This window comes from Pteronotus mesoamericanus, unplaced genomic scaffold (assembly GCF_021234165.1).
Source record: "Pteronotus mesoamericanus isolate MK-2021 breed Mesoamerican mustached bat unplaced genomic scaffold, CSHL_Meso_final contig_90, whole genome shotgun sequence".
NCBI classification, from domain to species: domain Eukaryota; kingdom Metazoa; phylum Chordata; class Mammalia; order Chiroptera; family Mormoopidae; genus Pteronotus; species Pteronotus mesoamericanus.
This window is the reverse complement of record NW_026555277.1, coordinates 16,492,347-16,506,056: the sequence shown is the minus strand read 5'-3', so window position 1 is coordinate 16,506,056 and position 13,710 is coordinate 16,492,347. Positions and strand designations below refer to the sequence as shown.

At 42.8% G+C, this 13,710-nt stretch overlaps 1 protein-coding gene across 1 annotated transcript in view; it reads right to left on the bottom strand.

Moving 5' to 3' along the window:
* PLEKHM3 (pleckstrin homology domain containing M3) overlaps window positions 1-13,710 on the bottom strand; it is a 167,013-nt gene that overhangs the window by 137,879 nt on the left and 15,424 nt on the right. Inside the window, exon 3 of the mRNA XM_054585747.1 lies at window positions 10,225-11,092. Within this exon, the coding sequence (XP_054441722.1) occupies window positions 10,225-10,831 (607 nt within the window). The 5' untranslated portion in view covers window positions 10,832-11,092. The remainder of the gene's footprint in view (window positions 1-10,224; window positions 11,093-13,710) is intronic.

Here is a 13,710-nt window from a genome sequence, read left to right as displayed (position 1 = left end):
CCATTTGTTCTTCCTTCATGATAAACCTAAGAAAAAAGACATAGCACCTGTGTAAGCTCCAGCAGAAATTGACCGATAGTATCCCTGCTACATATTGGCTAGATACATCAACTTAGGGATCTTTTGCATCTAAGGTCTTTGCTCAGGGCATCAGTGATAGAGCATAGCAGTCAATACAGCCATAGACAATTTCACTTCTCAAGCGTGATCCTGACTGGGAGATCACACACGCCTAACGAGCTTCTTACAGAGGCTTTCTGCCTTCTGTGACGAGGGTGATCTCTCACCTTAACAGAACTTTTCACTCAGATAGTTCCAAACATCAGCTTTCAAACTCTCCTCAGTCTTTACCATAGTAAGCCTTCTATTCTTTTTCTTTACTCTATAGACATTAAGTATAAAGAATCTCCTATACTTAGGCCAATAGATTTTAATATAAATGGCACATCAATACTATATCTTGGGTAACATACAGAATCATAGAAACTTAGAAAGGTTTTTAACCCAGCCCATCAGAGGCAGAGCCTGCTAGTTGCTCATCCCATTGGCTAGTTCTCCCCGGCCCTTTCTTTACCAACAGAACCCTATTTTGTTCTGGGTCGGTGGCATATGCTCAGAGGAGATGGCCTCTCCCAAGCCCCCTGAAAAGAACTATGATTTGTTTAATCCAATCACAGTAATTCTATTTTCCTTTGCCAGAGGTTGCTGTAGGGGCGGGCATGTGTCCCAGTTCTGGTTACTGACACTGTGCTATTGGAAAGAGACCCAGAGGAGGTGCCCTGCTTTCCCTTCCTGACTTTGGCTGTTGAGAGGTAAGGAAATGACCCTTGGGACTGCTATAGCCTTCTTGTACCAATGAGGCGAGAGAAGAGACATCACCAATACACTGAAGAGAGCAGAAAGATGGAAGGCGCCTAGATCCTTGATGATCCTGGGACCACCTACATACAAACTTCTTAAGTGTTTATTGCATATGGCACTTGACATTCACTGTGTTCAATAGCCATCTGTTAGATAGATGAAAATATATAATAAGTGGCCTTACCATTTCTGCCACTTTTAGTTAAGTATGATATTACTTGCTTCTGAAAACATTCTAACTCATTTAACAGATCTGGAAAGAGATTCCAGGACGCAAAATGACTTGGCCAAGGTTATACCACAAAGTGTACGAATTGAGAGTGGAACTCCAAAATCCAGATTTTGAATCTGGATCAAATTTTGTTTTATTTGTGGTGGAGGAAATAAGTCCTAGGACTTCCTTCAGCTTGAGAGGCAGTATTATTGGGTGGTTACGTGTGGCCTCCAACGTCCAGCCTGGGTTGGGATGTTAGCCTCACCACATACTAGCTGCACGGCCTGGCGTGAGGTCAATTTCTCTAAGGCTCAGCTTCCTCATTTGTAAAATCAGAACCATGTCATCTATTGTATTAAACTATTATGAATATTAAATAAGATAAACAATAAACACGTCTTAGCAGAGAATTTGGTATATAGTTAACTCGCATTAAATGACAGTAGTAATAACAACAAACTGCATTCAACTTGACTCAAGCTATAGATAAGGAAAATGAAAAGAGAGGCAATTTCCATTTTGGGGGGGGGGAAATACCCCCAAACTATAATGTCCTGCTTTTCCAAGCACCAATACATAAAATTCAACCAAACACCTTGTATATGCTCATATTGGTACAATACAAAATTTTCTACAATATGGTTCATGTCATCAAAGTACTTCCAACCTAGTATGGGAGATGGATGTACAAGCAATTACTTATCATGTATAGCAGAATAAAAATAAAATGTGCTGTAGAAACATAGGGTGAAAGGGGAAAAAAGAATTTTAATTGAGAAAAGTATGGAAAGGTATCAGAGAGGATGTGGCATTTGAATTGGCCCTAGAAAGATAATGGAGGAATTTGGACTTCTGGCCAAGATGGAGGCATAGGTAGATACACTTTGCCTCCTCGCACAACCAAAAGATGGACAACAAATTTAAAAACAAAAAACAACCAGAACTGCCAGAAATCAAACTGTACAGAAGTCTGACAACAGAGGAAGTAAAGAAGAAACATTCATCCAGACTGGTAGGAGGGGCAGAGACAGCAGCCAGGGTGGAGAGGACATGCCAGCAAGGTGGCAGCTGGAAGACAGGGTGGTCCCACATTTGCATGCAGATAAACCATGAGGAACAGCTGGGGAGTGAGACAGACCACGAAATCCAGGGTTCCAGTGTGGGAAAAGAAAGCCTCAAAACCTCTGTAGGTAAAAACCTGTGGGGGATGTGGCAGTAGGAGAAACTCCCAGCCTCTCAGGAGAGTCTGCTAGAGAGACCCACAGGGTCCTAGAACCTACACAAACCCACCCACCTGGGAATCAGCAGGAGAAGGGCCCAATTTGCTTGTGAGTAGCGAGGGGACATGACTGAGAGCCTGCCAAGAGCTGAGCAAGCAGCATTGTTCCCTCAGACCCCTCCCCCACATACAGCGTCACAACAAGCGACCTCGGTTGCCTGGCTCTGGTCAATACCTAAGGCTCTGCCCCTTACAGTGTAACAGGAGTGCTGATACAAAAAAATATGGCCCAAATGAAAGGACAGATCAAAGCTCCAAAAATAGAACTAAGCGATGAACAGATAGCCAACCTATCAGATGCACAGTTCAAAATACTGGTAATCTGGATGCTCACTGAATTGGTTGAGTATGGTCGCAAAATGGAGGAAAAAGTGAAGGCTATGCAAAGTGAAATAAAGAAAAATTTACAGGGAACCAACAGTAAAGGGAAGGAAACTGGGACTCAAATCAATGATTGGGAACAGAAGGAAGAGATAAACATTCAACCAGAACAGAATGAAGAAACGAGAATTCAAAAAAATGAGAAAAGGCTTAGGAACCTCTGAGACAACTTTAAACATTCCAATGTCCAAATCATAGGGATGCCAGGAGGAGAAGAGGAAGAGCAAGAAATGAAAAACTTATTTGAAAAAATAATGAAGGAGAACTTCCCCAATCTGGCAAAGAAAATAGACTTCCAGGAGATCCAGGAAGCCCAGAGAGTCCCAAACAAGTTAAACCCAAGGAAGCACACACCAAGGCACATCATAATTATATCACACAAGATTAAAGATAAGAAGAGAATCTTAAAAGCAGCAAGAGAAAAGGAGACAGTTACCTACAAAGGAGTTCTCATAAGACTATTAGCTGATTTCTCAAAAGAAACCTTGCAGGCAAGAAGGGGCTGGCAAGAAGTATTCAAAGTCATGAAAGACAAGTGCCTACATCCAAGATTACTCTATCCAGCAAAGCTATCATTTAGAATGGAAGGGCAGATAAAGTGCTTCCCAGATAAGGTAAAATTAAAGGAGTTCATCATCAAAAAGCCCTTATTATATGAAATGTTAAACAGACTTATCTAAAAAAAAGATCAAAAACTATGAACAGTAAAATGACAACAAATGTACAACTATCAACAACTGAACTTAAAAAAAAAAAACAAACTAAGCAAACAACTAGAACAGTAACAGAATCATAGAAATAGAAATCAGAGGGGAGAGGGAGGGGGAAGAATGAGAGAAAAGGTACAGGTAATAAGCAGCATAAATAGTAGCTACAAAATAGGCAGGGGGAAGTTAAGAATAGTATAGGCAATGGAGAAGCCTAACAACTTATATGTATAACCCATGGACCTGAACTAAGCAGCGGGGGCGGGGGGGGGGCGGGGGCGCGGGATACTGAGGGGAGGGGCAGTACAGGGCAGAGGGGAATAAAGGGGAGAAAAAATGGGACAACTGTAATAGCATAATTAATAAAATATATATTTTAAAGAAAGAAAGATAATAGAGGGTTTTGAAAAGTGAAAAAGGCAGGGACAGTATTCTGGGATGAAGAGGCAGCATGAGCAAAGGCCGGAAGCTTGAAAGCACATGGCGCATTCAAAAATGGCACATAGAGGGGCCGAAGAAAGGTGTGGGCAATAAGGTTAGAAATACATCTGGATGCTTGATAAAATTTATACTTGATTTTGTAAAAAATGGGGAATCATGATTCATTTTTGAGAACAGAGCAGCATGAAAAGATTTGTGTTTTAAAAAGTAACTTTAGCAGTTTGTCAAATTAGTAACTATAGTTCTTTCTGGCCAAGAAAGATAAAATACATTAACAGAGCAGCCACAAAAAAAACCCGTCAGATGCTTCACTTTCAGAGTTCCCATGTAGATACGATAGGAATCAGAATACGGGCTGTCGATGAGGCACATTGGGTTTCCGAATAGCTGCCATCAGCCAACATTCAATAATGTAACCAATGGAAACTATACAACCATATAAAAATCAACTTTCTTTGACCTATTTTAGCAACTTCTTTGCACTGACTAATCTTGCTGAAGGGTGAATCATAAATTCAGCAAGAGACCATGTCCTGGTGACCTCACTTGTTCTAAGCCTGCAGGAATATTCCCACCTCTACTGGCTCCAAGGCTTTTGAGAAACATCATAATTGAAAAAGCAGTCATTTTAGTATAAGTTCCAAATTTGGCTTTTTTTTTTTCAAGTGAAAGATGGGGGGAAAGGGAATCAAAACAGAGTAACATAAAACTCAGGATAAAGAAACCATACTGCCATGGTTTTTCTAGCCCTAAAGAAAATCTCTGCTTGAGACCATCTCCTAAAGTACTTAGAACAAGAAAATACAGCCATAGGAATGGTACCAGGTCACCAGAGAGTGAAACCGACTGAAACAAAAGCCCAGCTGACCACTGCCCTTGGCAAGCAGATGAAAATGTGAACACAGTCAGGGAGGGAAAGTCAGTCAGATTCTGGCAGTCTGTTGAGTTTCAGAGCTTCAGAGCTAATGCAAAGCATTTCTTTTTTTAAAAAAAAGAATGATTTTAAAAGTACAACAGCAGTTCATCCAGAAGTAGAGTTACAAGGCACACTGAAAGCACACCTATATTTCCATCACCGATCTGACTACAGTAATTAGCTCCCACACAACCATAAGTCAGGGTCAGTTCAAGTACATCCTAGGGATGATGTAATTTTAGAGTTGGGAAGGATTGTAGAAATAATTTAACCTGCTTCACTAGGTTTATAAACCAAAGGCAACAGACAAGTAGATTTTTCCAAACCGCCACGATACATTTGAGTCCCATTTGAGCGTTCTTTCCAGACAGCCTCGCCTTCCTGTACTTTGCATACCCACTTGTAGGTATAAGTGAGGGTTTGTGAGTGTGCATACAACCTACTTTTCATAAGGATAACATATCTAATGTCCTCATGTTCATATGACTTTTTATGTTCCTACCTTTATATATGTTTATACTGGGATCATAATTCTATGAAGTTAACACCCTGTTTTCTTTACCCTCTGGGAAATTCTCTGGTGCGTGTGGCTGAACCCTTAGTCAGTGAACAAGAACAAGATGATGCTGATGCAAAGCGGTAAAGGGTGAAGCATACATAGTTGCCAAGAGCACGTTTGTATAGAACTAAGATTGGTGCTAGAACGCGACAGCAGCCATTCTTGCAGTGGGACCAGGCCCCTCCCTCAGGGCGAGCGCCCATCGTACCCACTCGGGCTGCCCCGGGCACGCAGACACTGGGATGGCAGAAAGGCCAGGTGCCGGCCCTCAGGAAGCTTTGGTCTCCACCACTGCCTTGGGTTCTTTAGAAATAACTGCCCCTGTTGCCTATGGCTTACCTCAGAGCTATTCCTTCCTGTCAGTCTATGAGCTAATCCTCTTGACTATCTGATTGGTCCCCAGGTAGAGCAGATAGTGTTAACCGGGTTGGGAGTCAAACCACCCACCATCGGCCTAGTGGAACCCACTGGCAGGACCCTTTAGCCATTAGCACAGGCAACACTGCATCCTAAGGCGTCTGTCCTCGGTCTGTACCTGCCTGAGGCAATGCAGTCTCTAGACTGTATTTGCATGCTTCTAAGTGAGACTAAAAAAAAAGCAGCCAAAGATGGGGCAAAACCCTAAGCCATCTTTCCATGGTTACGAACCCAGGGGAGTCAGTTCACTTAAGCTCTCTGCACAGCTAACATTTGAGAATGTGAAAAGCAAAGCTACAGCCTTCCTTTTGCGGATTCCGTGGTCTCCTGAAGAACTGTGACCAGTTCTGCACTGTCCATGATTTTTAGCAAATATGTTAAATGCAGAAAACAATCCTTGCTTTTCGCTAGACTGAGTTGGTGTGTCTCAGTTTTTCCTAACCAGCTGATCCCCTAAGAGATTAATTTTAGTTCCACGAACATTATCCAGGTCTGTTTCTTTCACACTACTTCCCACCCTCTACCCCCACAGAGACTGATTGCCAGGAAGGCTTTGGAAGTGGAGGGTTCTGGAGCCTGAGGATTGATTACTGGTTTCAAGAGTGAGGATACAGCCTAGCTTAGTGGTCAAGAGCATGACCTCTGGCAGGAGCCTGCCTGGGTTCAAATCGAGGTGCCCCTGTTTACCAGCGGTGGCGCTAAAAGCATGTTGGAGCATATCCTATTTTCTGAGTGCTATTTTAGGCCCTGAGGATAAAACAATGAGTAAGAGACAATGCCTTCCTCAGTGGCCATAAACTCTGGTGTGGAAGACAGGAAACCGCTGATCACAAGTCAGCATGCGGAGGGAATGAGTGGTCTATTTCTCATTAACAAACCAGTTAGTAGCAGTGAGAAAGAACACTATAGGCAGGCAAATGCAAGAAATACTCGTGAGGCCATTTTATGAAATAGACTGTGCCGTGGAAAACTAGGAGTGAATGGTAACGCCGCCTTGATTCTCATTCATGAGTTTCAAATTCAATTAACAATACAAAAATAACATTGTTAAACATTTAAAACCTTTATTGTTTACTCTGTGCCAAGCATGGTTCTAGGAAGTACTTTAGATGTTTTAACCCATTTAATGCATACAAGAAACAGAGGTGAATACTACTTCTTTTCCACACATTATGACAAGAGAATAATAATAATAAAGACAGAGACTGAGAAAGCTGCCCAGTGTTACAGAGCTAGTAAGCACTGGAACAAGGATTGAAACTAACGGTATAGGTTTAGAGCCAGTGATTTTAACCAATACGCTACCTTGTTTTGACCAGAGGGACTTCGCCCATTAACAAATAGCCGATATTACACCCCAGCTACCACTGCCCTCATTATGCCAGACCCTGGTTTGCTTTATACCCAAAGTGTCATTTACCCTCAGTAAGGCCCAAAAGCCCAGTTACTCCTCACTAAATGAGGCAAATGATGCAGCAGTCTGACCTAATGAAAACCCTTGGGCTTGTTGTTAAGAAAGGAAAAAGAGGGATAAGGGAGGCAAAAGAGAAGGAAGGGGAGGACGAAGAGAAAAAAATGTTCCTGGTAAGTCGTTTGATTTCTTTTTTTAATGATTTTATTTATTTATTTTTAGAGAGCGGGAAAGGGAGGGAAAAAGAGAGGGAGAGAAACGTCAGTTGGCTCCCTCTTGCAAGCCCCCAACCGCAGACCTGGCCCGCAACCCAGGCATGTGCCCTGACTGGGAATTGAACGGGCGACCTTTCCATTTGCGGGACAACGCCCAAATCACTGAGCCACACCAGCCAGGGCTCCCAGTAAGTCTTTAAGCTATTCAAGGTGAGCTCAGAAAAGGAGCCAGGAAAAAAAAAATCAGCTGGAGAAAACATAAAACTTTACAGTAATAAAGCCCATAGGTAAGAGAGTGACAGAGCTAGACACAACATCAAGTTGACCTCATCAAAGGAAACCAACGTGACTAAATTTTACTTCTTCTGAAGAGCCCACAGCCTCGCATTAACCCCTGTTAATTTTTAGAACAGCAGGAGTAGGAGATGGGAGCATGATGGGTCACTTTTGGTGACTTTGAATTTAAAGTGCCTGTGAGACATTCCAACAGACATGTTCACCAGGCAGCCGGATATGCAAGTCTGGAGCTCAAGGACGAGGTCTGGCCGGACCCCAAATCTCCAGCTCCAGCCAGGATACTACGCCGCCTCCCTCTGCTTTTGGCATATTCCTTCAGGAGAAACAGTAAGCCTTTCTTCAGTTTGGATCGCTAATTTCAGACATTTTAAAGTAAACTTAGCTCAGAGATCTTGGCTGATTTAGACTAAAATGAACCTGAGTGTTGGCATGCCCTCCCCAAAGGCTGTAAGAATTACAGTTGGCAGAGTGGGTGACCAGCCACGCATCTAGAGCTCCTCTCTGCCCACAGCCCAAGATTGCATGGCCGGTGGGCACTCGCTGCTTGCCTTGCCCTTCACCTGGTTAGTAACAAAAGCATCGTTTACCCTGCCTGCTCTCCAGGACATGCCAAAGAGAAAAAGTGTTAGAAACTTCACGTGGCATTCGCCCAACTCTGCCAATTCCTGCTGAGATGTGTATCTCATGGATGACCAAACGGTGGCAGGTTACATTATAATAATATCAGCAAAGGCCATTTGTCACAGTTTATGTTTCATAACACCATTCAGTACTTATATTTCAACATCATTTAACATTCAATTTTTTAAAAAATAGAGAATTAAAAAAGAATCATCATAACTGTAATATACTAAAGAGAGAACCTAAAGTAGGTCTGGTTCTTGCATCTGCTAAACAAACAATATAGGAAAAATAAAACTGGAACGATGACACTCTCTTAACTTTGGCTGTACCAGAGATTGGGAATGGCTATGAAGGTGCGTGAAAAATCTGTGTGAACTCTGAGAAGCCAAAAAACAACAGAGGTTATTGGCTAATCAAAGGAGTACACCTATTTGGGCTCAAGGTGGAGCTCTCATTCTGCCAGGCTGTGGGGGGGGTGGGGGGTGGGGAGGTGGTAATGGAGGTGGCAGTCACTACAACTTGTTTGTCACCTATTAACCCATCAGTTGCCGAGTCTTGTGCTTTAAAATGTCCTTTTCTTTTTACTCTCATGGTCACCACCCTCGACGTTACAGAAGGCTAATGAAACTCTAGGGGAAAAAACAAGGAATCACAAGCCAAAAATTTGCGTGGAAAATCCAGCCTTTGAAAAGGCTGGACTTGAATTGGATATGAAAACAATGCAGCACCTTACAAGGAACGCTGCCTTTCCTGAACAGACACACTAAATCACAACCTTGCCTCAAGTTACATTTATAAACTAAGCTTTATTAATGAAAATGTTAAATGTACCAATGGAATACCAAGCAATGGTAGAGACTGGAGTAACACTAAAATAGCAGTTAAGTACATAAATTAGTCTCCCCAGGTAATGGAGCAGAAGTTATCTATATGAAGGGTTAAGCAGGGTCATTGAAGAATCGTAGGTAGTAAAAATGGAGAGCCTGTACAGAAGAGGTCATTTGAAGGAAAATGCTGAGGGAAAGAGAAACGGCTTGTCACAGAAGAGACAAAGTCCATGTGTGAGTGCATAGGTATATTTATGTAGCATACAGTATATAAGTGCAGGTATGTGTAGCAAGTATGAGAAGAAATCAAGGTCCTACCATGAGGTCCTAATGAACCTCTCCAGCCTTTGCCTCCCACTACCTGCCATGGGATCCTTGGCCCCTCTTGCAAGGGTAGACTTGCTCTTCCCTGGAACTCCCCTCTCTTCACCTTTGTTCACCTCTAATTCTGACCAGGTGTTCTACACTGAGATTCTTTCTGCATCTTAGTCCAGCCCAGGATGTCTTCTCCTTCTTCTATGCTTTTACAGTTACAGTCCCTCCCTCATCCAAAGAAGTCTGACAAGGTGGAATAGAACCCAAGTTCCTTCCCTCATAGACATTTCAGGTGATCATCTACTTTCCCTCACTACTGGGTACCTCACGGAGTCTCTGTGAGTGTCAATCCCCTCGGCTAACGGAGTTCTTTAGGGCAGCGATGGTGTCTTCACACACCCTTAAATCTTTCATAGCACAAGGCTATGCCTAACGTGTGATCCAATGAACACCGATGGATGTAAATAAGCAGGATCATGCAATGTGCAAAGTGAAAATGCTACATTAATGATGAGCATTCTGATTCTAACATACAAGTCTAGGAAGGATTAACCAGAGCTGTCTTTTCACTCAGTACTGCCTAGCCTATGAAGATAATAAGGCTGTGAGATAAGGTAAAGTGTGAAAGCAAATAAAAGAAGATGCTCAAGTAAGCATAGCCAGACATGGATACTGGAGAATAAGATTCTCATGAGACAAATGTAAAGACACCAAGGGAAATCAACAACTGTCCAACAGCAATCAGATGTGAAAAACATACCAGTATTTCCTTGAGCATCTTCTATCTTGTTTGGCAAGGGCGACAGAAGAGACGGCCTGGGGAAGTGAGGGCCCTGAAGAGGTGGCTGTTGCGGCTGCTGCTGCAAAGGCGTGGTCGTGAGGATGACCCTCCAGTCCACTTGGGTGACATCTGACCTCGATCGAGCATGGCCTGGCTTAAAAGTAGAGGTCTCATCCAATAAGTCATTCACGGAACGGGGTCTGTTCCTCCGACGCTGACAGATGTTGAAAAAATCAAAGGTTGATGCTTCCTTTTGTTCCATCCAGGAAAGGTTATCTGGGGTTGTCCCTTTCTGGACCATAAACTGTTCTTTGGCAGGGAAGACATTTTGAGCTTTGGTTTCTAAGAGTCTGGTCTTACAGTGGTCCCAAATCATGCCCCCCTTGCCCAGGGAAGCAACATTTCTGATAGCACCATTGTCTGTGATGTTACTGAGTACCTCGTGCCCCACCAGCTCAGGGACTTCCTGAATCCCGTACACCTCTGCTTGCTGCACAGCCTTGTCTAGCTTACTGTCGAAAGTACTAAAGAAATCCTCGGTAACTTCCAAGGCCGGGCTGATATCATCCACTTCCAAAGCTTCCATGTTGTGGGTTCTGGAGGCCTAAGCCTCCTAAGCTGGTTCAGGAAAGGGCTTCATGAGCCGTCACCCAACAAAGGGAGATGCTTTGGGCAGTAGAGTTCTGGGAACAACTGGAAGGAACCTCATTCGGCTGCCTGGAGCAGGCCAAGCACAAGGGTGGCTGATGTTTTCCCAGCTACGACAGGCATCTGTTCGCGGACAATGGCCATTAACAAAGGTGTCAGGAGGCGAATGTTCCTTTGAGATTATTCTTCAGTGAGGTCTCTGTAAAGACAACAGGAAGCACTTGTCAAAGCAATGCCACGGCAATCCTTAGTTTCCTGGAAGAAAATAAAAAGGACAACATTGACACACAGTTCAGTGTATTCTGCAGTACACAACCTGCCCGATTACTTCCCCATCTTCCCATCTCTTCTATGGCAGTCACGCCCACAGGTGGACGACACATGCACAGAAGTTCCACTGTCAAGAGTACACATCACTACCTGCTTTGTATTAGCACTCACACAGAGCAGAGTGGAACTCTTGATAAGGGGAATTAAGGTCAATAGCTTTTACTCACACAGAGAAGCCTTTGAGAGCAATGGTGAAAAGACTACCCTGGCAAATCTCTGTGATATGTTGACCTAAAATAGTAAGCAAAAGAGAGTAGGATTCTGTGACTGGGCCTCTATGGTAATCAGTCGGAAAGTCCTAAATGCATGAGTTCTTTCACAAACCTTGAAAGCACTGATAATTTGTAGAGAGGGAGAATCTGTCCTTGCACTACACCCGAATGAACCTGTGCTTGTGCTTCCTCGGTTTAGGCTACGCAGTGCCTAAAGATGGCCGGACTTCAGAACTCCTCCAGCTGTCCTGGGAAAGGCTGGGAGGAGTTGGCCTAGGAGCACAGGCGCGGCCTCTGGGCTGAGCAGAGAGAGTCCTGGCACTGACCCACTCTGAGCACTGGAAGATCTAGGCCAGGCCACACGAGAGCAGACCTTGATGGTGAGGCTGTCCCATACAGTAGAAACTAGCCATTAAGGGCTGTTTAAATGTATTAAAATCAAATAAAGTTCCTCAGCCATGCTAGCTACATTTCACATACTCTACAGCCACATATACCTGTGTATTTATGCCAAAAACAACTAGGCAAGGGCTTTATTTCCCCCGGACTACTTACAAACAGGTAAAACTAGGCAACTAGGAACACCTCTGCAAGCTACTGTAATAGAATATGGATGTGCTTTCTTTTTTTTTAAACTGCAATTTTTATGGTTAGTTAAAATCATTTTTAGCACTTAGGTCATTAAACATTTCAATCAACAGCACCAATCTACATTGCTTAATGTTTGTAAATAGGCTAGTACATACGGCCCTTTATATTAAATGTATCAAGGAGGTTTGGAGTTCACCAGAACTCTGTGGTTAACCTCTTGTAAAGTGATAATGACTGTGAATTTGTCTCCTTTTATACTTGGATATTATCATGTAAGCACTCATGAAACATGGCACAGACTGATATTTAGAGATGAAACCAGTTATAATACTTTTCTGGCTGCAAACAGGGTTTTGTTCTCTGTGTCTCCACGAGGGCGGGCACCTCCTGAACTGTACGGCAGGGCTGTGCTGCTTCTCTAATCCTGAAATTTTGGTTTTGTTTTCTTTTTTTTTTTTTAGTTTTATCTTGTATGTGAGAGGCTAAAAAAAAGAAATACATAATAAATCTTATAGCGTTTAGTTCTTTCTTTAGTGTAATTTCAAATAACACATATGTTTCCGATTTTATGGAAGCAGCATCAAGGTGCAGAACACTAAGTTATTCAGCTAAGATTATATTATGGATATTCCTCTTCTTACCCAGTGCTTAAAATTCAGCATCGAATTCTTTGGGTCATACTAGAGCATCAATACCTTCAAAGTGATTCTGTATTTTCCTTCTTTCCTTCCTTTTTTTTTTTTAAATCAAAATATCTAGGAGTATACTCTTTGTGTTCTCTGCTTGTGTTTTCACAGACTGGTGAGAAGCAAAGAACCACTGGTGGCCAGTTGTCTTGGGTTGTGCAACACTTCTGTTGTACACGTTCTAAAACCATAGACCTTTGTGATCATCCTTTCAACCCCAGCTCTCACAGAGCGACTCACTGAGGTCCAGGGAGAGCAAGAGGTGCCATGGACACTTCCCTGCATTGCCTCATTTAATCCTCATAAAAGGGTAGTAATAATGCAACTTTAAAACAATATTCCAATGCTATTTAACAAGGGAATCTGGAAATCACTCATCTATCCGTCCATTCATCATTTAATAAGTTTACATCATGATCAAGTCACTAAAGATGAAAAAATGAATAAGACACAGCTTTCTCCCTGAAGAAGTTCACGGTCTACTGTGATGCCCCTAAGAAAGTCAGTCCGAAAAGCTACCTTGCTAGAGGATGGTAACAGACATTAGAGCACATAGTAGAGCACAGAGGGACCAGGCATGTGAGTGAAGAAGCCATCTTGGATGAGGGCCCAGTCGAATTTTCCAACAATTCCAGCCCCAGTCAGTATCTAACTGCAACTCATGTGCAATCCCAAGCAAGACTTTTCCAGCTGAGCTCAGTTAGCCCAGAGACATGAGACAGAATACATTGTTTGGAGACACAAAATTTGGCAGTAGTTTGACACTCGGCAACCACTAATCAGGACTCATCACTTCCTTGGGGAAGTATTCTCTAGGTTAAAATCTGTGTTTAGGTTTCCATGGCACCTGAACTTCTGTAAGTTACACACATCACATTTGTAATTACCAGTTTCAATGTCAACATCCCCTCAGCCAGCAACTGCCTCTTTTGCTCACCCTTGGACCCCAGAACACAATTGCAGCTCAAAAAATATTTGTTGAATAAATGAGTGAATTT